The 22,268-nt window shown below is 42.8% G+C and overlaps 2 protein-coding genes across 2 annotated transcripts in view; one reads left to right on the forward strand and one right to left on the reverse strand.

Moving 5' to 3' along the window:
* The window catches only part of LOC118431627, a 22,120-nt gene extending 11,883 nt beyond the window's left edge, over positions 1-10,237 (reverse strand). Inside the window, exons 1-11 of the mRNA XM_035842868.1 lie at positions 10,150-10,237; positions 5,984-6,268; positions 5,518-5,631; positions 4,862-5,067; positions 4,162-4,333; positions 3,642-3,677; positions 2,973-3,223; positions 2,446-2,629; positions 1,848-1,967; positions 970-1,234; positions 147-298 (exon numbers count right to left, since the gene is read on the reverse strand). Coding sequence (XP_035698761.1) covers positions 147-298; positions 970-1,234; positions 1,848-1,967; positions 2,446-2,629; positions 2,973-3,223; positions 3,642-3,677; positions 4,162-4,333; positions 4,862-5,067; positions 5,518-5,631; positions 5,984-6,268; positions 10,150-10,237 — 1,873 coding nt within the window. The remainder of the gene's footprint in view (positions 1-146; positions 299-969; positions 1,235-1,847; positions 1,968-2,445; positions 2,630-2,972; positions 3,224-3,641; positions 3,678-4,161; positions 4,334-4,861; positions 5,068-5,517; positions 5,632-5,983; positions 6,269-10,149) is intronic.
* A 4,637-nt stretch (positions 10,238-14,874) lies between these two features.
* On the forward strand, positions 14,875-20,347 carry LOC118431267 (tetratricopeptide repeat protein 28-like). The gene is made up of 3 exons (XM_035842381.1): positions 14,875-15,165; positions 15,601-15,661; positions 16,030-20,347. The coding sequence occupies exons 1-3, from the start codon at positions 15,049-15,051 to the stop codon at positions 20,088-20,090; spliced, it is 4,239 nt and encodes a 1,412-aa protein (XP_035698274.1). The 5' UTR covers positions 14,875-15,048; the 3' UTR covers positions 20,091-20,347.
* The last annotated feature ends 1,921 nt before the right edge of the window (positions 20,348-22,268 follow it).

A 22,268-nucleotide genomic window follows, 5' to 3' on the forward strand; every position in this document is an offset into this window, starting at 1 on the left:
GACATGGATCCAAAACACAGCACTTTGGTATCAAAAGTCAAGACAGTTGAACTTTGTAGGAGATATACATTTTTGTCCTCCAAAATGCAAAACTCAATGCTACCGATCGTACGACGATCGCACGACCTACGTGACCGCGCCCTTACCTTCGTTGTTCTCCGTCTCTGGCTCAGGGTTCCAGCAGCCATGTTGCGGTAGAGGAAACAACTCGCACCGAGGCAGCATGGTCCTTATTCCGTCATCAGCCGCCTTGAGGACCTCCTCACACCACGAACGGCACGGAAGCAGCTGTGTGCCACTAGGAAACATATGTATGCATGTATGTAGTAGATTTGGTACCGATCGAATGGAGTCTTTACAGCGTTTTATTTTACCTTGCACGTGTGGCAGGTTCATACAGACTAAATGTGATTGTAGCTCCTGTACTCAAACAACAGGAAACGATAGGCTTATCAACCTTCACATTGTCTAACTTGAGTTGCCCATTGGACTATCTAAACTTGTTTTTGCTTCCTTTGCATATCAGTTCATAGCTAGGTGTAGAACCTACTCTTCAATCAAGTTTCACTGACGAACAAAGCTAGTGGGTGCTATCTGATCGTTTCTGAAAAGCATATCCAGTTACTTCAGAAACTGTTATTTGGCAATTGTCTTGAGTCTTGATGACCAGAAGTCAATAAAATCAAACATGTCGCTTTTCAAAATGCAACAATGGATTTCTTAGATTTCTCTTTGATTATAAACCATCGACGCACAACGTTCACACGTGCACGAAGTTGTGCTGTCCGCACTTCCGGACGAAGAGCAGTGTACACTATTCTCTCCAGAGATATTGCATCACGGGAAAGATGGTTGAAAATCATATGGCATCAAAATCGTACGGTTACTAGTATCACCCGACCTCTGTGACCGCGCCCTAAATACCAAAGGGTGAATGTAGTCACAGTTCCCTCAAATCACAATACTCACGTGCACGAAGTTGTGCTGTCCGCACTTCCGGACGAAGAGCAGTGTAAACTGTTCTCTCCGGAGATATTGCATCGCGGGAAGATGACTGTCGAGACAAACTCTCCGAACTCAGGGTGGACACCCCCTGGGTTGGAGTACGAGCTGTTGAGCAGCAGTTCTGCCACGGAGGAGTTCTGGATCTCCCCGAATGTCGTCTGGCCCAGCTGATTGGGTAGCATCGCGAGTCTGCCGCCCAGGTTGAAATGTCCAGGAATCGGCTTGCACTCTGAAAGTTAGAACGAGATGGATATTGCATTGGTCATCGCAGTTTCACATGCTTTAAACACCTTAACACTACTTATACATGCATGAAAGTTCATCTGTGTTGGTAGAATACATTATAGAAATTGCTAAACTTTCTTTCCAACACTGAATTAATATAGGGACTTACCCTAAATTTTCGGTCGAACTCCGTCGACCTTGTTCACAGAAAGACCCACTCTATCTCCAGCAGTAACGTCAGGAACACGCCACTTTTGCAGGAGGGGGTCATAAGTATCAGAAAGTCTATGCCGCCCCCCGTCTCTGTTGAGCGTGGGCCGGTGGGCTCTAATGTGCACTGCCTCCTTCACTCCTCGGGCAAGGAAATCCTGTTCCGAGTCTAGGATTTTGACATTGTCCAACGAAATGGAATGTCCCGGAGACTCTATATGTATATGTTGCGCCACCTCAGATGATTTGACCGAGCTAGGACGCCGATGCTCGAGGAACCTAGTTTTTAGAGCACGTTCCGTCTCACCAATGTAAGTTTCCTTACAAGGGCCTTTTCTAGTCTTCCCTTGACATGTGATGGATACTCTCTAACCCACCGAAAGATTTGCATGGAGACTACAACTCACCACAACTTTCTTCGTCACTCCCGTCTGAACACTCGGTCCGCCCGTCACACCAATGCCACGCCTTGATGCAGGCAACCTGTCCCCCTCCGCACCGCAAGTACCCCAGGGGACAGGGGATCACTGTGTGAAAAAGAGTTCTTAAATCTTTTCTATGATTTTGAATTCAATATTCCAGACCTGCCTAGGGGCAATGGGGTAGAGTGTATGGTAAAGTGGTCAGGAGAATGGGCAAGTGGCTAGAGGATTCGCCTTCCATCCGCTACTGTACTGTGTTGGGACGTTTGAAAATTTCTTGATTTTAGATTGATTACATCTAGCTACTCCGACCTGAAGAAAAGCACACCTGTAGTTTTAAATAGGGAAAAATGTAGTCTGGTGGCACCTTCAAAATTCATATGATAATTTATTATGGATATACGTGAGATTCTACCTGTGTGTGTGTGCGTGCGTGTGTGTGTGAGTTTGTGTGTGTGTGTATGTGTATGCGTGTGTATGTATGTGTGTGTGTGTGTGTGTGTGTGTGTGTTTGCGCGTGCGTGCGTGCGTGCGTGCGTGCGTGTGCGCGCGCAGGGTGGATGGATGTAACAAAATTACTTACTTCCTGCGATCCCTTTGAAGTTCAGTTCCGCGAGCCATGGCTGGTCGCCCGAGTGGGTCCGAGTGATGACGAACCTCCAGTACCGCGCTGTTGCCTGGAAACCGCCGAACTCCTGACGCTGGTTCGTCCCTCCCTGTACGTCATCGACGGATACTACGTCATCCCAACTGTACGGGCTCCCGATCTATGGATTGGCGGCAAGGCGGTTTGTGGTTGGGGTTGTAAATCGTACAAAGCAGCAAATTGAGTAAATCTATGCCGTAGAAAAAATATTGGAAAATGTATAACGTTACTAATGTCATAGAATGGCAACGTCAATTCCAAGGTCACCAATGATGAATGTGTTGTCCATGCGGTATACCATACTCTGTACTCTCATTTGTTCTTAAAACCTTCCTGCCCACTTAGATTTCATTACAAAGGCAACTTTCTTGGCCAAGCTTTTTTATTCGCACACTCGCATCAGTTTTAGCATTCCCAGAGGATGTCATCCGTATACTATATATATATTAGTCAAATCAACAAACCTGCGAATTTTGCAGCGTGAACGCTGCGATGTCATGACCGGTGTCTCCGTAGTTGTTGACGGCGACACTGGTCAGAGTTTGGGGTGCCGTGAGGTCCAATACGATGTACCGGTTGTTGTCGATACCTTGGGGGTTCCAGTAGGTCACAGTGTCTCCATCCAAGGCTTTTGTGGCGTCGTATGTCACCCCACTGTGGACCCGCGGTGTGCCGGCGGAGTCCACAACCCACGACGGGTCCTGTGTCAGCCATACTGGGGAGAGAAAACAGAATCGTTAACCATGGGTAATGCCGAAGCATGGAAGTTGTACGTACTAATTATCTCCAAGCGCCTGTATTTTTAAAACGGAAAAATAAGGTGGACTCTCACTGCAATTGGGGCACCGGTGCGGCACTGCGGGATTCGTAGATGACTCAACGAATTTCAGAGCTAAAGAACGAATTTTCTTCCATTTTGTGTATTTTGTTGTGTTCTAAGTCATAATTTTGCGTAGTACGCAATAGCTAAATCATAAAAATCGCGAAAATAAAAAAAAACCGTGCCGCAGTGAACGAACCCCACAGTGCCGCACCGGTGCCCCAAGCGCAGTGAGAGTCCACCTTAACGAAGCCACATACCCTTACAAATACTTTAATTAGTACATATCATGACACAGTATATGAGACATTACCTTCAGGCGGTCCGCAGGCGCTCTCCTCACCAGGACCTGGTAAAGTACAAACAGCAACATTCATTTGACATATTTGATTCGTAGCTATAGGATTAAACCGTTCAATAAACTCACAGCAAAGTTTGTTTGTTTGTTTATTGAGATCGCCATTATACTTGATCAGTAGAATAAGTAGAATCTATTCTTTGATGAATCTACATTATACTTTATACGTTATACAAATCAAAGAACGGAATACAACCATTGATTTACGGGCAACTCATTAAAGTACATTTAGTACACATTCGTCAATCATATCAAATACAATCATATCAAACACAATCATATCAAACTTCATTACACCATACTCTCCAAGCAGAGGTTTTCTATTTTGTCATTTTTCTTGAAGTACACCAGTTTTGACACAGCAAGATAAAATACAAAATAGAAAGCCCGATAAAAATAACTAAAAAAACAGCCGGAGCCATACCTCTGCTTGGAGAGTAATTACACCAAACATATAATACAGACTTGAAAGTACCTATTTGGCAGATGAAGGACTGTTGTTCACCACAGCCCGTGCCGTCCCATTTGAACCCCCCAGACGCCCGGAGTCTCCCACACGCCTGGTCGGCGCTGTCCGGCTCTCCTGCCGCCCAGTTGGAGAAGCTACAGTCGCTTACCGCTGTTCCATCAGACCAGGTCCACCCTCCCTGCATAATGTGATGCATACCTTTTATTGTGCAGGTATACCTACTGTACTGGGTTAAGTACAGACTGCATACAAAAGTATAGGACTCAGATACTTCATCTCTCTCTCTCTCTCTCCCACCTCTGTGTGTGTGTGTGTGTGTGTGTGTGTGTGTGTGATGTTAATCCAACACAAGAATCAGATTCTGCTAAGTGCATTCAACTTGAAGTGCATACAACAGAACAGGAGGGACAGAAAGAATTGGGACATACAAAAATTGAGAGTAACTAGTACAGTCTCATCTTCTGTGACACTTACAGCTTCTCATCAATGTCCAGTTAATGGTAATTCACAACACTGACAATGAGGTACATAACACAACGTTCGAAAGAAGAAAAAGGCCGGGATTTCTTTGCGAACAAATACAGCATATTCTAATCCATCTTTGTAAAAGTCAAAGAACAGAAGATGAGGAATAGCTTAGAAAGAAATGAAATATACGATAAATGGGGAGGAAACACACGAAAAGCACATCTTGAGTGACACTTACAGCCACGTGCTGAAGTCCGATCCAGAAATCCCCACCAGCACCAACCTCCTCGATCATGGCCACCAGGAAGTCCTGCAGGTCCTGTGACGTCACATCGGCAAGCCGGCCTCCGTCTGCTGCGCATGCGTGGCTAGCGTCGCTGTACGTCATGCTCACCGCGAACACGTTGTACCGGGTTCCGTTTCGGTCCGTGTACGGGCGGGGGCCTGGGGGAGACAAAGAAATACTTAGAGCCTCTGATATAGGTGTTGTGGTCAGAAATTTTATTGGATACCACAAATTATCACATTAGAAAATGGGCCGCGTCATAATTAAGTTGCGTAAAGTTCTGGTAACTCACTTCACCCAGGTATCAAAATGAGTGCCTGACTTCGGTTGGGGAGGTAAAAAAAGTCTACTTTTACCCTTTGTCTGTACTGTGGTGTGTGTGGCACTGTTAATATAAGTTACTAACTTAAGTGCAGTGCCACATTGTCCTCGTCTGTCCGAAAGAAAAATAGAAAACAAAATAAAACGGGCCGACATAAGGGAGTCATGGAAAGATTCTGGGCGAGCTCGAAGGAGAAGAGGAAGATATTCTCACCGCCACTCAAACAATATTCGACAAGGCACACGTGCAAACTAATGAAAAGTAATTTATTATATACAAAACTTACCAGTCTCGCAGATGAAGCCACGGTTTTCCCAGCAGTAATGGTCGTTCCACTTATTTCTCTCGCCGTCATCGACACGGGTTGCAGGGAAGTACTCGGCGCATTTCTCGTTTCCACCTATTATATTTTATCAAGCAAACATAAAATAAACAAATACAGACAACACGTACGACACCTAATCTGACCTGCTTTAATAAGAGGCTCTTGGAGTAAAAGAAATGACCAAAACGAACAGACACGGACTGTGAACGCTGAGCTTTTGGTCTACTGATGTTTTGTACCATGTATATGTTGATAGATTTTATAGGAATCGGTGAAAGGTGTATCTCTGTTATATTTCATCTGACTCTTACCTCTCTCATGACCTCAATGAAAAGCGGCCTGCAGGCCGATTTGAGCTCCCATGAATAAATACAAGTTGAAACAAATTACTGTGTAAAGTAAGAATTAAATATTCCACCTAAGTTACTCGGCTGCCCAGCGCCCCAGTCGGTATAATTCAGCTCTCCTCCATCCACGAAATTCCACGACCCGTCATTGCTGTCCAGTCCGAAGTAGAAGTGCTTGTCCGCGTTCGCGGTGTTCTTCAAGTCGACGAGGAAGGCGTTGGTGGTGTCGTCGCGAGGCATGGCCAGTGTGCCGCCGTCAGCTTGGCAGGTCACCGAAGCCTCATCGAAGGTTTGCTCTTCGTCGTACGCGCGGTAGCACCGGTGATTGTGTGCGAGGTACGAGTAGCCATTGGGACACGCTAGGCCTGTAGTCAAACATAGATGATAGCAACTTATAGTGCATGTGAGACACAAAATCTATGTGAATATATTTGCAAGTTCTTGCCCGAGGGCTAATTGCAACATGCAACATACAGAAAATATAGTAAACATACATAAAATGAAATACTTTGGTATAGATAACAATGGTGACAAGTGCAGACAAGTGACTATTCTATCAATGATATGGACTGCTGAGAGCTACAATCTACGCATTTGGGTTTGATTTCTTTGCTGGAAGCAGTGGAAGACGAAGTGTCCCACTTTTTCTATGATGAGTGGGTGACGTTAACAGCGTTATAGTTTTGTTTTCGTCGGTAAGCGTTTGGAAATGTTTGTGTGCTTTGCATGCCTCTTCAAATAACTCATTTCTTTCCTAGGCATTACAGAGGTAGTTAGAAATAAATGGTAGACACACCCAGACACGCACAATAATAAAATGTATTTCGTCTTCCACCGGTTTTGCAATACAGTGGTTACAGGTTCTTTCGCCATATATAGTAGAGTAGACTCATTCCTCAAGTTACTAACATCTTACGCATTGCAGTCGTCCCTCAGTAAGACATCTGGAGTTCATGTTTTGAACTTTTATTCAGCCTGTCGGCCAAACCGATTTCGCTATGCACAGCTTCTCCAGTGGCTAAAGGCTAAATTACAGAAGTACAATGCAGTTCGCACTTATAGATGATAGGTAGAATAATACAAATACTACACGTGTATATGCCGAAAATATTTCATAAGTCTAACCTCTATCGACTAAGTACTACTAGTATATGATTGCATCATTTCGTGTTCACCATCATTCACCACAAAACGGTACCAAACACGGTCAAATAGATCATTCATGAATAAAGACCTCTTTTGTACATATAATGAATGAATGAATGAAGACCTTTATTGCACATTTTTGCCACACCGGGCTAAGTACAGGTCACAACAAGACATGTTGAAAAGATACAGTTCACAGATACAACATGAGACTATTGCTGGATAAATTCAACTTCTCCTCGCTTATCTGTTATAGTGGAGATATATGCAAATTGTACATATACACACACTGTGATAAGTACAGGTCGCAACAAGAGAATAATTGACAGATACATTTTAATGTGCTGTGCATGAGTGAGAGGAGTAGACACACCCAGACACGCACAATTAATACAGCTACTCAACCAAACCTTCACTCGTGCCAGTCCGTACCCTAAACCCGCGTACCTGTATCTCAGTACCTAAAATTTCTTAAAGGTGGGTTCACACATGCGTATATATTCAAGTCCGTTTGAGGTGCGTGTGAAGCTCTTAGTCTCTACCAGGCTCCACAGGTCGCGGGGAAAATAGTACAAATTGGACAAATATAGATACAAATTGGACAAATATAGATACATAACATGCCAGATGAGTTAGCTGACCGAGAAGTATGGTTAGCGACCCAGCTAACTCGTCTGACATGTTACCTGATTACGTTTGTCCAATTTCTATTATTTTTCCAACGGCCTGTGGGGCCTGGTGGAGGCAAATACTCCCATGCGCGCCTCATACGGACTTAAATATATACGCAGGTGTGACCCCACCTTTAGTTACACAGCTCTTAGTAACCCATTCAGTTAGGCAAGAAGTCACGGAGCCTACTCTTTTCAACGCCCCCAATTCACTGACGCGTAGCGCGATCACCATGCTTGTTAAAGGAAAGATATGTTTATGCAAACGTGATGGTCTCGCATGGTGTAAACAGTTAATTGTGTTTATTTTCTTACTCTGGAATGTAGAACTATTGAAGAGAAGCGGCTTCAATAACAATGGATATAAAGGAATTTATGCCGGGAGGCTGGCACATGGTAAAGCTTACACAAGGGACATAAAAGAAGAAAAAATTATTGCGCAACGATCGTACACGGTACAATATATGGCAAAAAAAGAAGAAACAAACTTATCATCCTAATTACTAAAACAAGTATTAAACATAGTACATATGCAGATTATGAATATAGAATGAAATTTGACATCCTAATTTCTAGAACAATAAGAGCTAGATCATATATGTGACAATGGACAGTGCTTAATCATTGTTGTAAAAAGAGACTATTCAAATACTAGTGTTTGCTATTTGTAGACAGACTGGGTAAATTTGACTTCTTGTCTGGAAACTGAAGTAGACGAAAAGCCCCACTTTTTCTATAATTCGTGGGTTCTGGAAATTTAAGGCTTTTTGTTCGTCTGTGAATATGTTTACGAGAGCTTATCAGTTGAAAACGGTTTTCATAATCAGAGCTGCAGCGGAGAATATCCCACTGGTTTAGAGCTACTGTACTCGATCGATCCATCCATCAATCAACGAACCATTCAATTAATCAATCAATCAGCAAATCAATCTAATAAGAATATCCTGTGTGTATCTGAGTGTGTGTGTGTGTGTGTATCTGAGTGTGCGTGTGTGTGTTTGTGCGTGCGCGCTGGTGGTGGGTAGCCACGGGAACACACGAAATTAAACGTTAGAAGGTAGAATTGCCAATTGTTCCGGCAAAGATTCTGATCAAGATCCGTTCTGGCGACAGAGAATGACCGCGATCAAACTCCGATCGGGATCTCGACATCAGAATCGCTGCTTCTACCAGGTCGGAATTATCTACCCTGACATGTACATGCAAACACCAAAATTTCCTACCGTTGACCAAGGGCAGGCAACTGAAGAACAGAAAAGCAAGAAGCAGGCCCCTCATCAGACTTGGTCTGTCATTGACGTTTTTGAACTCCGTAAGAATTGCTGTGCGTCCGACTGCTAGCATATCCTGGTACCGACCGAATTTGTGTTGCGCTTTACGGTTAACCAAATTTTATATCAACGCTCTGCTGCTTGTGCATTGGTTGGGACGTCGTCGACTCTTCAACGCCCAACTGTGGAACTCTGCGTCTCTTATACGAATGTCGGGCCAATGGGCCATGCACAATTTCTGCTTTTCTGATTCAAATCTGCATTATTATCCCGCAGCTGCCGTAGAATATTTGGTGATCATATTTATGAAACATTGATGCAAGGCGTAGGAAGACACGGTACTATTTCTTGATAGACCGTCCCATAGTCATACAGCTAACGTTATAGGTAATACCCTCATGCAATGTGTTCAGTCAACTTTTGTTATGTTTGCCACAAAAGAAAACATTCTGTTTATGTCGACGTTTGTTTCGGATCCAATAAAAACTCAGAAAAAATGGGAGCTATAACATGCTGTCCACTAGGGCTGGGTACCGGTACAGAAAATTCAGGTCCAGGTCCGGTTCAGGTCCAAAGGATCAGGTCCAGGTCCGGACCTGAACCTGATTCAGTATGACTCATACCAATGGTCCATTTCACTAGACAGAAATCTGTCTGGTGGAGTATTAGACTTAAACTGGCGTTTTAAAACACTACAACGCTAACTGCACCTGTACGATTGACTGTAAACCTTGGTAGAAATTACTATAAACTCTACTCTACTTCACTCTTGTCATTTTCTTCCAACTGCAAGCGCCAAAAACGTGTGAATGCCTGATAAAATGATATGTTAATTTTCTAATCGGTCCAACATCCGGTCCACCTATTTTTTTCAGGTCCGGTTTTTCTGGACCGGTCCAATAAGACAAACCGGTTTTGTACCGGTACGCTGTACCGATACCCAGCCCTACTGTCCACGTTTCCAGCTTTCTGATCGGCCGAAAATCTGCCTTTCAAGCGTACGGGGAGATACATTCAGCTCTACGAAAACCATACAGAAAATCACCTAGAATGGAGAAGTATTTGTCTTCCTAACATGGTCTGTCTAAAACATGATTTACTATTATACGATGCATTTTTTGCATGCGGTTTACCGTTATTTTAAAAGTCAATTCTTACCTTGTCCGAGACCGATGGTGATGTAGGTATTTAGTATTTGACATGAAGATGCGATCACAACGATACAGAACAGACGCAAGGCGGACATTGTCCTGGGCTTCCTTCCGTTTGAATTACTCCAGTAGAAATATGTAAAAGAGCACAACACACCCTCCCCGACGGAGGGGAGGCACCGCTTGTCTGACTGTTCACTTCTGAAGTATGGCTGTTCCGACTGTTCACTTCTCAAGCGTGCCTATATCGACTGTTTACACACAAAAAAAGTTCTAAAAGACAAAAAAAAGTCGTAATTAGCTTCTGTCCGATTGAATCTAACTGAAGCCGATCGTCGTGCGACCAACAGTTTTCTAAAAAAAAAACGTCACCACCACTGTCTCAGGTACATCTACGGGGCAGCTCAGATATCACTGATGATGACTGCAAGACTTCTATTGTGTATACCACTTGTATGATGTGTATAATATAGACATGTATCATGGGATGAAACCATTGCAACAATGGGTAAGAAACATGTCCAAAATAGACGAGAACAGAGACACAGTGACAATGCCGCAACTTTATGCTTATTACTATTTGTACTACAAAATAGGTATTTTGCATAAACCCATGTGCGGCACGAGTTTACGCACACAATGCACCCCGTCCGTTTACTTCGAAATTGCCGTCACACCAGACCTCCCCGCGTTGTTGCAAAAATAAAGTGGCCCAACTGTTGCTTTGAGTCAAGAGTTGGCAAACAAACGGACAAAAGGAACAGTGGTTACCTAGCAACGGGAACCTGTTTCCTTGAACGTCTCCTTTTACATGTATTCTTTCTTGCAACTACTTGTTAAGTGACTGCAATCGAGAAATTATGAAATAAAAATGTACAATTTATCAATATTGTTACCTGTTACTTCGTTAACACGTTTTTCGTACACCTTACTCGCCTGTACGTAAATATAACATAGACTATCATAATTCCACCAGGTGTCATTATACCGCCACCTACAAAAACGTTAGTATAGACGTCTTCCCAAGATTGTCTTGAACACCGAATGTTAAATATCTTAAATGTAAAACAATTCAGATATTTAGGTGTTGAAAACAATATTGAGAAGGCCTCTATAACAACGTTTTTTGAGGTGGCGGTATAATGACACCTGGTAGAATTATGAGAATGTATGTTAAACGTAATCCCTCAGCTTAGAGTTCAGGTATGAAGTTTGAAATATTAATGACGGGCGCGGCGGCCACAAGTAACAATAGACGGATTACTTTTAGTGCTTCCTGCTAATTTCCTGGGTGAGAATACAGTTCTGCCAAGTTATTTATATTAGTCATTTGTGTGTTTGTCAATACAATATCATAGTACTTAATACCACCTTATTCGGCCAACAAACTGAAATAATAAATTACAACAATAGCATTGAGAGGCCCCCTTCCTACTGCAAATGATTTCGTCATCACTTTGTTGATATAAACGGTCATATATGCATCTACATGTAAATGTAAAAGACTAAAAAGACTTTCACTCTGGCTAATCAGTCGACTTTGGACGTGGAATTTTTATCAAATCCAAGAGAGATGTTTGGTATAGCTTGTTCGGAAGCCAATCGACACGTTACGATCGCACCCCACATCTGCTTGGAGTTAAGGTGAAAAACACAACAAAAGAAACAGGTGTGACAAAGTAATTCCTGCATCACCCCTACACAGTCCTCCCTCTCGATGCTTTCATACTCTTCACACACACAAAGAAACACCAACACAAGTGTTAGGATGGGCGCGAGTGCGTGGACACCGCATCGCGTCGAACGATCTTGTTGTTTCCTGGGTGTCGTGCCAAGCGTCGAATGAACATACTACTCCAGTAGCACTATTAATACTTACCATACACCCGTGAATCACGCCCTGTGTGCGTGATCCCACACCTGTGGTACACCTGCGTTAATACAGAAACTGAATTATTTGCTAGTTCGTCAAGGTAACAAAGTTAGTTCCTCAAACGCAAATAATTATCAATATCTGTGAGAATGCCGCTAAGTGATGAAATCTGAAATATTAATGAGGACAGCCAGTCCGAAGAATGTTAAAAGATTACATTAGATTACATGGGATAGATTCCATGTACATGGCTTGGTCTATAATATAGGAAAATTTACACGAATGTTACTGGTAACTATGGTTACTAGTTTATGTCCTAATAATTGTTACCGACATTCAATGACAAACCTTTGGTGCGAATATAAGTTAGTTTCCTGTTATGTTTTGCATTGGGTCTGCAGTAATCGCAGCATAGATACCAGTTTATGCAGGTCAAAATCTACAAGCAGATTTGCCATTGGCATAAGGGAGCATTAACAGGACCAAAGCAGTGGCCAGTTCCGACCCTTTGGACACTGTCCTAGGCCACAGGTAAATCTGCATGGAGAGTAGGCAGGCCAGGCCATTGTTCTTCTACTAATAGATTATGAACACTGAGACACACTCCACCCTCGCACACCGACATATTTGACAGATTCTTCTACCATATCTTCTACCTTCTATCAGATTCTTCTGCTATGTATATAGATCAATTTCTTTGTAGGCATCAGTTCTCTATCTCGGTGTTCCCGGTGGCCTTCGCAGCATGGCACATTTCTCTCATAAACGCAAGTCTCTTCATGCAGCAAATAAAACTTAGAAGCTTCCTGGGGTATACGAACAAAAAGGAATGGTCAAACATATACAAGATGCCGTCTATCAGAATACAATGGTACTGCAAGAATACAGATGAAAACATATATACGTTTGGGGTGATAAGTTCATATTCTGGACCATTTGTTTACCTTTGAAGCTAACATTGCTGCCCCAAGGCCGGTGAGGCTATGGGACCGGTAAGGTGAGGTGAGAAGCTGATGTCAGACATTGTTTAGTGGAATTAAGTCCCAGCAGGGTCATAGCAAAAGTCCTAAGTAAGACAAACTTCTATTGTATAAATCGTTCTCCCAAAGAAGAGTAGCGAGTTTTAGTGCCTTGGGGCAGGGTGTAGGTAATTATCAATACAAAAGACTTTTGACGTAGACATGACTCAGTGGAAAGTAGCGGAAGTGCGTCAGAGGGGGGAACCAGAACTCTCACTCAGTACACGGAAAATAGACCATTTTCAGACATCCCAGCGAGATTTAGACACATTTCAGAGATCCCAGCGAGATTTAGACACATCTCGGACATCCAGGTAAGTCTTATAATTAAATCATTCCCTTTTAAACAGAGTTGGATCCACGTCTTAGAGTTCTTGGATGCAGCTTTGACTCTGCATGAGAATGAACTAGACCCGTCTCAGATATCCAAAGGGAGTTAGATAAAAAAAGGTTTCAGACATTCAGGTGAGATTTAAATATGTCTAAACCATCCAGGATTGATTTAGACACATATTTTTTACTTAAATTTTACATCCAGGTAAGTCTAATAATTAGACAATTCTGCTAGTAAACAAAGTTGGACCCACTTATTAGAGTTTTCTAGAACGCTGGTCTCAGATATCGAGGAGAGATATAGACACTTTTCAGACATCAAGGTGAGATCTAAAATGTCACAGACATCAAGGTGAGATTTAGACACGTCTCAGACATCCAGGTGACATTAAGACACGTCTCAGACATCCAGGTGACATTAAGATACGTCTCAGACATCCAGGTGACATTAAGATACGTCTCAGACATCCAGGTGAGATGCATACACGCCTCAGACTCATCTCAGACATCCATGTAAGATTTGGTCCATTCTCCTGTACACCGAGACATCCATGTAAGATTTGGTCCATTCTCCTGTACACAGAGTTCTAACAGTACACACTCAGGTTCTCCTTTGCCTATGAGATTATGATTTTAGACATGTCTCCTTTGTCCTGGCAAGTTACTGGGTTTTGCTAGGACTTGATATTTGCCTTCTAGCTAATACAAACTATATATGCTAAACTCGTACATGATGTAAACATATGCCACATCCATTTACTGACTTGATTTTCTGACATTGTAACATTAAGATACAAGAACAAAGGATAACACAAAAGCAGAACTGGAAGGGAAACTTGCATTGACTCCCTGAAACGACAGTAGTGAGTCAGACTTTCCCTCAGACTCTGTTTCCCTTTGACCTTTCAGTTACACTTCTTCTCAAAGAAGGCAGTGGAATTCGAGTAATTCATGCCAGTGCATTTCATTTTCATTTGGGCGTGAAAGAAACTAAGGGTACCAGAGAATCCATCCACTCATGGATGAATACACACAAACCACAACAACATGGCTGACTTCCTTGGGGCTTGGTACAACTGTGCACTGCAACAAAGAAATGCCTGTCCTGAATTGCATTTTCGTCTCAATTTACTGTAGGTCAACCACCAGGATAAAAATAGGGAAAACGTCTAATATCAACATGACCAGTCTGGTAAAGAAGCTACAGAACTTGGAGCAGTGCGTCAAGAGTCAAGATGGACAAGAAGTTGGGTATCGTCAGGCATTGAGAGAATCAATTCTTGATAAGGATTCCTTTATGGAGGTGGAAGTCCTGAAAAGTCTTGGAGACCTCAGACTTAAGAAGGCCAAGCGCACTAAAGATTCAGTAGAGTTTGACAAGGCTGCTGCCCTGTATGCTGCTGCCCTACTGCACTGCACAGATCCAGACATGGGACAAACACTGAAACATCGTATCGGCTACATGGAGAAACTCTCCAGACAACTGCTGCAGGGGTACACTCCAGACTACTGGGGTACTGCTGACAGAGATGTCTTAAGGGTTGAAGAAGTTTGTGACAAATTGGATAGGAGTGACAAAAACACTTTGGAACAGAATTACACAAAAACATTAGTGACTGCAATCGAGAACAGTGACATAGTCTTGGAGCTTGAGGTACTAAATGGACTGGGAGACTTCTACATGGAGGCAGCTGCCATGTACAACAAGGCCCTTACAAGATGTGGGGATCCTGAGACAAGACTGGCTGTGGAACATCGCATCAGATACACGGAGAAGACCAGGGAAGCAGTCCAAATGGTGAGTAATTTCATGTACATGTAGACCATAATCTGGCCTGTTCCCTCTCTTGAAATAAGAAGCAATTGCACTTAAAATGTAGTTCTCCAGAAACTGACAAGTTGTGAGAATGTGATGTAAATTCCATTATTAGAAATGTATTTTCAGAGGATTTTTCTCTAACAACTTTTTTCTCCGACATTTTTCCTGCAACTGTATTAACTGTATAATTTCAAAACTGCTGTATCACTAGCTAATCTTTTGTGATTTCTGCCAAATACCACATAATCTAAAACACTTCTTAGTTGTCAATCACATTTTACTTTCAATGTGTGTACTTACGTGCAAAGGTGAGCAGTGCAATATCACAATGCCTTTGTATACCAAGTCTTGATATATGTTTCAAACGTATGTAGATTAGCAAAGGCTAATGATATGATGGATTGGTTCATACAGCAAACATCATGGTTAGCAGAGAAGCACTTTGCAGCCGCTCTCAAGGAAGTTCATACTGAAGGTAAGAAAGTCGACTTTAGAAGTTAAGAAAAAACTATGGGGCCAAATCTCATGTCACTTCTTTCCGAGCAAAAGAGCTATCTACCAACCCAAAATCCTTATAATATGTACTAAGTAATTTATTTGTATACACTTGTCATTTGTATACATTTATAGTTGTAATAGAAATACTTTAGTTGTGTAAATAAATGATCAAAATCATATACTATTAGATGTACAATCATACAAGATTTCATTATATGCAGGGGGCAGTTGATGAAGATGACATCTTTTTATACATCAAATGCATTTTTCTTCATATACATCATATGGATGTAAACTACAACGTATGCTATACCAGCAATTAATGCAAAGAACTATTCTCCTTAGATGCCACAGCCCAGCAGTACCAGAGAGAGGTGGAGCCCCTGTGCAAGTTGGGGGATGTCTACAGTAAGCGAGGACAGCAGACAGGAGACGGGGGAGACTTTGTTAAAGCAGCAGCGCTCTACAATGCAGCAATAGCCAGGTCAGAGGATCAAGTCCTCATAGATAACATAGTAACAGCTGTTAGAGAAGTAGAGAAGGCATTTCTCAAATGTATCTTAGACATTAATTCTGATGTAAGCCAAGATGACACAGAAAGACACAAGAAACAGCTGAAGGAGATGCGGGACCAGATCAAGCTGGAGATGGAAACCATTGACCAGCAACTGGATCCCTATGTACATGATGAGGATGACCCATGTGTCAAAGAAATAGAGGCAAAACGAGCTCAAGCTGTCATGCAGTTGTTTGAGGACATTGCACAACAAAGGAAGGAGTTCATCAGCCTGCTTGTAGAAGAGTGTCTTGGGTTAATGGGTCCCCCTCCCTGTAAGTATGCCCTGATAGGTTTGGGTTCACAGGCCACAGGACTGGTAACTCCATACTCAGACCTGGAGTTTGCCATCCTGGTAGAAGAAGAAAACGAAGAATGTCTTGTGTATTTCCGTAAACTCACCCACTATCTACACCTCAAGGTGGTCAACCTGGGAGAAACTATCCTTCCAGCACTGGGGATAAAATCTCTCAATGACTTCTACTCTAAAAATCCACTTGACAACTGGTACTATGACTCTGTCACACCACGTGGGTTTGCATTTGACGGCTCCATGCCAAAGGCAAGTAAGACTCCACTAGGCAGACAAGGAACTAAGACAGAACCAGCCAGTGAACTCATCTGCACGCCAGAAAACATGGTTTCTAAACTACAACAGGATGCCACATTATACCTGAAGGAAGGATATCACCTTGCCACTATCTTAAGAAACCCATGCCTGATAGCAGGGGACCAGAATTTGACTGACACGTACATGGTCAACACAATGGAGATACTGCAAGCTGATGGGAGTAAACTGGCTCTGCAACTGGCAAAGGAGACGATGAAAGGAGATATGGAAAAGATCAGCAGTACAAATAAGGAAACAATAACTGCAAAGCTGATTGATGTAAAGAAAGAACTCTACCGCTTCCCAGCTTTAGCGGTGGACTTCTTGGCACTGTCTTCCGGCATCATACCGACCACAGTTGGGGAGACAATAGGAAAAATGGAAAACCAACAAGTGATCAGTCCCAACAACGCACACCACCTGACAGTGCTTACCAGCATCTCAGCAGAACTCAGACTTAGAACCTACATTGCAAACGGTGGACAGAAGGAAAACCTGTCAGCTATGGTCTCAATGGAAACATCACTGCATGGGCAGGGATCATCCCTACAGACCAATGATGAAGTACAATCAAGTTCATTAACACTAGTTTTCCACCTACCAAATGAGCAACAGCTTTTCAGGTACTATTATACAGTGGTTCCTTTGAAACGTGTTCTCCAGGAATGGGCTGAAAATCAGTCAATTCTTAATCTACTGTCTGATTTATACGATAATTCCCCAAGCGTGCGAGGAACGATGCACTTGGAGTTATGCAAATATGAAGAGGCCCTGAGCTGCTATCAAAAGGCCCTGGAGAAAGCAGAGGGAACGGGAATAGAAAAAAGGAAGCTGCTACACAATACTGCACTTGCTTACCAAGGGATGGGTGATTATAGAAACGGAATTAGCTACCATGAACAGGTACTACAGATGGAAAGGAGTGCCCGAGGTAAGAGTGCAGTACATCCTAACATTGCCTCCTCACTTGGCCACATGGGTTCAGCCTGTAGTAACCTGGGTGATTACAAAAAAGCTATCAGCTACTATGAACAGGCACTGCAGATGGACAGGAGTATCTGTGGTCAGATTACTGAACATCCAAGCATTGCTGCCTCACTCAACAACATGGGGACGGCCTGGGGTAACCTGGGCGATTACAGAAATGCGATCAACTACCATGAACAGGCACTGCAGATGCTCATGAGTATTTACGGTCCGAATACAGCACATCTGCACATTGCAAGCTCACTCGGCAACCTGGGGGGAAGCTGGAGCCATCTGGGTTATTACAGAGAAGCAGTTAGCTACCAGGAACAGGGCCTGCAGATGAAGAGGAGTATCTATGGACAGAACACAGCACATCCTGACATAGCCACCGAACTCAACAGCCTGGGGGAAAGCTGGACCCACCTGGGTGATTACAGGAAAGCTATGAACTACTATGAACAGGCATTGCAGATGTACAGGAGAGTTTATGGTCAGACTAAAACACATCCTGAAACTGCCACAGCACTCAACAGCCTGGGGAGTGTCTGGCTCCATCTGGGTGGTTACAAGAAAGCAATCAGCTACTGTGAACAGGCACTACAGATGTTCAAGGGTATCTATGGTCAGAATACCCCACATCCAGACACTGTCACCTCACTCAACAGCCTGGCGGGAGCCTGGCAACACCTGGGTGATTACAGCAAAGCACTCGAATACTATGAACAAGCACTGCCGATGTGCAGGAGTATCTATGGTCAGAGTACAGCACATCCTAAAACAGCCACCTCACTCAACAACCTAGGGGGAGTCTGGCAACGTCTTGGCGATTACAGGAAAGCTCTAAAATACTATGAACAGGCGCTGGAGATGAACAGGAATATCTATGGTCAGAGTACAGCACATTCAGACATTGCTGGATCACTCAATAACCTGGGGGGAGTCTGCCGTGACTTGGGTGATCAAAGGAAAGCTATCAGCTACTATGAACAGGCACTGCAGATGAAAATGAGTATCTATGGTCAGAGTACCACACACCCTGATATTGCCACCTTATTAAACAACCTTGGAGAATCCCTTAGTAAACTTGGTGATTATAGGAAAGCAATCGGCTACCTTGAACAGGCACTGGAGATGTTCGGAACCATCTATGGTCAGAGTACAGCACATTCTGACATTGCCACTTCATTCAACAACCTGGGGTTAGCCTGGGGTAATCTGGGTGATTACAGGAAAGCACTCCAATACTACAAACAGTCACTACAGATGTACAGGAGTATCTATGGTCAGAGTAAAGCACATCCTCTTATTGCCACTTCACTAAATAACATGGGGACAGCCTGGAGTTATTTGGGCGAGTTCACGAAGACACTTGAATACCATGAACAGGCACTGCAGATGTGCAAGAGTATCTATGGTCAGGGTACAGCACATTCTGACATTGCCACCTCACTTATCGGTCTGGGGGGTGCGTACAGTGACTTGGGTGATCACAGGAAGGGAATCATGTACTATGAACAGGCACAGGAGATCTACAGGAGTATCTATGGCCAGACTGCAGCACATCCTCACATTGCCACCTTACTCAACAGCCTGGGGGTAGCCTGGCACCACCTGGGTGATCACAAAAAAGCTATCGGATACTATGAACAGTCACTGCAGATGAGCAAGAGTATCCATGGTCAGAATACAGCACATTTGGGCATTGCCAACTCCCTCAACAATCTGGGGGAGAGCTGGAACCATCTGGGTGATTACGAAAAATCTATCAGCTATTGTGAACAAGCACTGCAGATGTATAGGAGTATCTATTGTGAGAGTACAGCACATCCTGGTATTGCCATCTCACTAAGCAACCTGGGGCGTGCCTGGCTAAACCTCAGTGATTATGGAAAAGCAATCAGCTACTATGAACAGGCACTGCAGATGTACAGGAGTAGCTATGGTCAAAATACAGCACATCCTGATATTGCCAACTCACTAAACAACTTGGGGTCTGTCTGGCCACACCTGGGTGATTATGGACAAGCTATCAGCTACTGTGAACAGGCACTGCAGATGTTCAGGAGTATCTATGGTCAGGGTACAGCACACCCTGGCATTGCTATGGCACTTAGCAACATAGGGGGAGTCTGGTTCAAGCTCGGGGATTATAGTAAAGCGCTCAGTCTCTGCCAAGAGGCCCTGGTTATGGCAAGACAGGTTTATCCTCAGGGTCATCCAGACATAGAGAAATTTGAAAGTTGCGTTGCCATGGTCAGCAACTGCATGTAATTCCCGTATATACATTCAAGCACTGGCAATTAGAATTTTCATCCATATATCATGAATATATCAGAAATATTACATTCCACTTAGCAATGCAGCTTGAGGTTTCATGAATAAATAAAAGCACTTAATAATATCTACCAAGAGGCCATGGGTATGGAAAGGCAAATTTATCCTCAGGACGCAGACATAGAAACATGTGAAAAGGGCATTACCTGGATCTGCGTCAACATATATTTACAGCATATACATCCGAGCACAGGCAATTAATCTTGAAATCTTGAAATCTTTATTAAAATACCATATCGCAGACTTTAAATCAAGTCTGAATTGTGATGGTAATTTACATGTACTCCTCCAGGGAGAATTGCGCAAAGAGTTACGTACAGTAATTTAAGAAGATACATGGTTTAAAATCGTAATTGCTAACAAACAATATTTACAAAATATCAAGGACCTTTAGTCTTATATCACTAGGACCAAGACAAGTGTTCAGCTGTTATGTCCAGACTAGACATTCACGAATAGTCGACATAATTAGGGGGACTGTTTTGAAGGTCATTCTGAGTTATTTAACAGTTCAGTCAGAAAGGGAATGGCAGAGTTTTTGTGTCTGTTGGTGCGACAGATCGGCGTGTCCAACTTGTTGGCATTGCGTGTGAGTCTTCCTGAGATTTGACTCCTGAGTGGGGGTAGCCAGTCCCTGAGTTCCGACTTGAACAGTTTTTTGGCGAAGGACAGACAGAGATTTGTGCGCCGTTCTGCGAGCGAGCTGAGGTTGAGTGAAGTCAGAGCTGAGGTGTAGTCTGTGTACTGCATACCCAGGATGATCCTACACGCTCTTCTTTGAAGTCGTTCGAGCCTTGCAGATTGTGCTGTTGTCAGTGAGGAGTGCCACGCGGGAGCTGCGTATTCTAATGTAGGTCGGATATAGATGGTACATTTGTATAGACCGATGTGAGGTCTTCAATTGAAACACCAAATCGCTTGAGCCGGCGTAACAGAAACAGTTTCTTGTTAGCTGCACTGATCATGTTGTTTACCTGTATGTCCCATTTTAAGTCACTCTGTATGGTGACTCCGAGTACTTTAAGGTGAATAACTGTTTCCAGTTAGAGTTTGTATTCAACCATATGTATATTAGAAATATTAAATTCATTTAGACCTTAACAGTCAGCATAACAAAGGTATAAGAGGGTTACTGTTTCATACTACATTGTACATAAATATGTTCTTCATATTAATCCTAGTGAAAAGTATAAATCATATACATTGTACGTCTGCAAGCTTTTAAAGTGAATATATATCAGGTGAAAAAGGCTATGTCAATTTTGAAAAGCAGTGTAGTAGATAAGGTTGGTGCTCACAAATGTATTTTTTAGATTTAACTTAAATAAAATGGACTATGTGAACTTGGTGGACAATAATCCAGTAGTTTAGAAAGGGTTACAAAGGCTTAAACTTAATTCTCTAAATGTTAAATATCATATGTTCAGTTTCATTTCATCGTGTTGTGGGGCAATCTAGAGCATTTCTAAATGAATGCACAGATGAATATATGATGCAATAATTGTCAACCACAGCTCCTGCCTACAATGTAATACCAATCGAATGTATTGATTTAAAATTACCTAAATGTTTACATTTGGAGTATGAATGTGGTTTAATACTACACAAGCTGGAAACTTTCTGTATTTGAATCGCAGTGAAAGGTGGTATTGAAGGTGTCATGTTTTATCAAGAGCACATTTTGGGGATAATTGACATTATAGAGACAGATTATCGATATTTAGGTGTGTTATGCCTGAACTCATACTTTGGTTTGTGTGTTTAGTAATGACATGTTTTGTTCAAGACTAGGGGTGGGTGGGTACCGGTACAGAAAATTCAGGTGCAGATACTGTCCAGAACTGAACCTGATTGTGAATTTGAAAGACCGTGAATGGCTAAAACAAAACAAAAGTTCATTTCTCTACAAAGGAATCTATTTGGTGGAGTATCCGACTTCCACCGGCGTTTTCAAATCCTATTTCCATGTAACTAACACTAAGTGCCTGTGTTAACTAGAAGTTTATACAAATGACTACCAACTCTCCTCTACTTCGCTCTTGTTATTTTTTACGTGATCCCCAAAACACGTGAATACCTGCCGGTATAATCATTTTTTTCTAATCGGTACAAAAT

The sequence above is a fragment of the Branchiostoma floridae genome, chromosome 15 (genome assembly GCF_000003815.2).
Source record: "Branchiostoma floridae strain S238N-H82 chromosome 15, Bfl_VNyyK, whole genome shotgun sequence".
Taxonomy (NCBI): Eukaryota; Metazoa; Chordata; class Leptocardii; order Amphioxiformes; family Branchiostomatidae; genus Branchiostoma; species Branchiostoma floridae.

Coding starts and splice junctions, on each gene's coding strand:
- LOC118431267 (XM_035842381.1), top strand. CDS start 15,049: ATGGAGGCAGCTGCCATGTACAACAAGGCCCTTACAAGATGTGGGGAT. Junction 15,166..15,600: donor CCAGGGAAGCAGTCCAAATG/GTGAGTAATTTC, acceptor TGGTTCATACAG/CAAACATCATGGTTAGCAGA. Junction 15,662..16,029: donor CAAGGAAGTTCATACTGAAG/GTAAGAAAGTCG, acceptor TATTCTCCTTAG/ATGCCACAGCCCAGCAGTAC.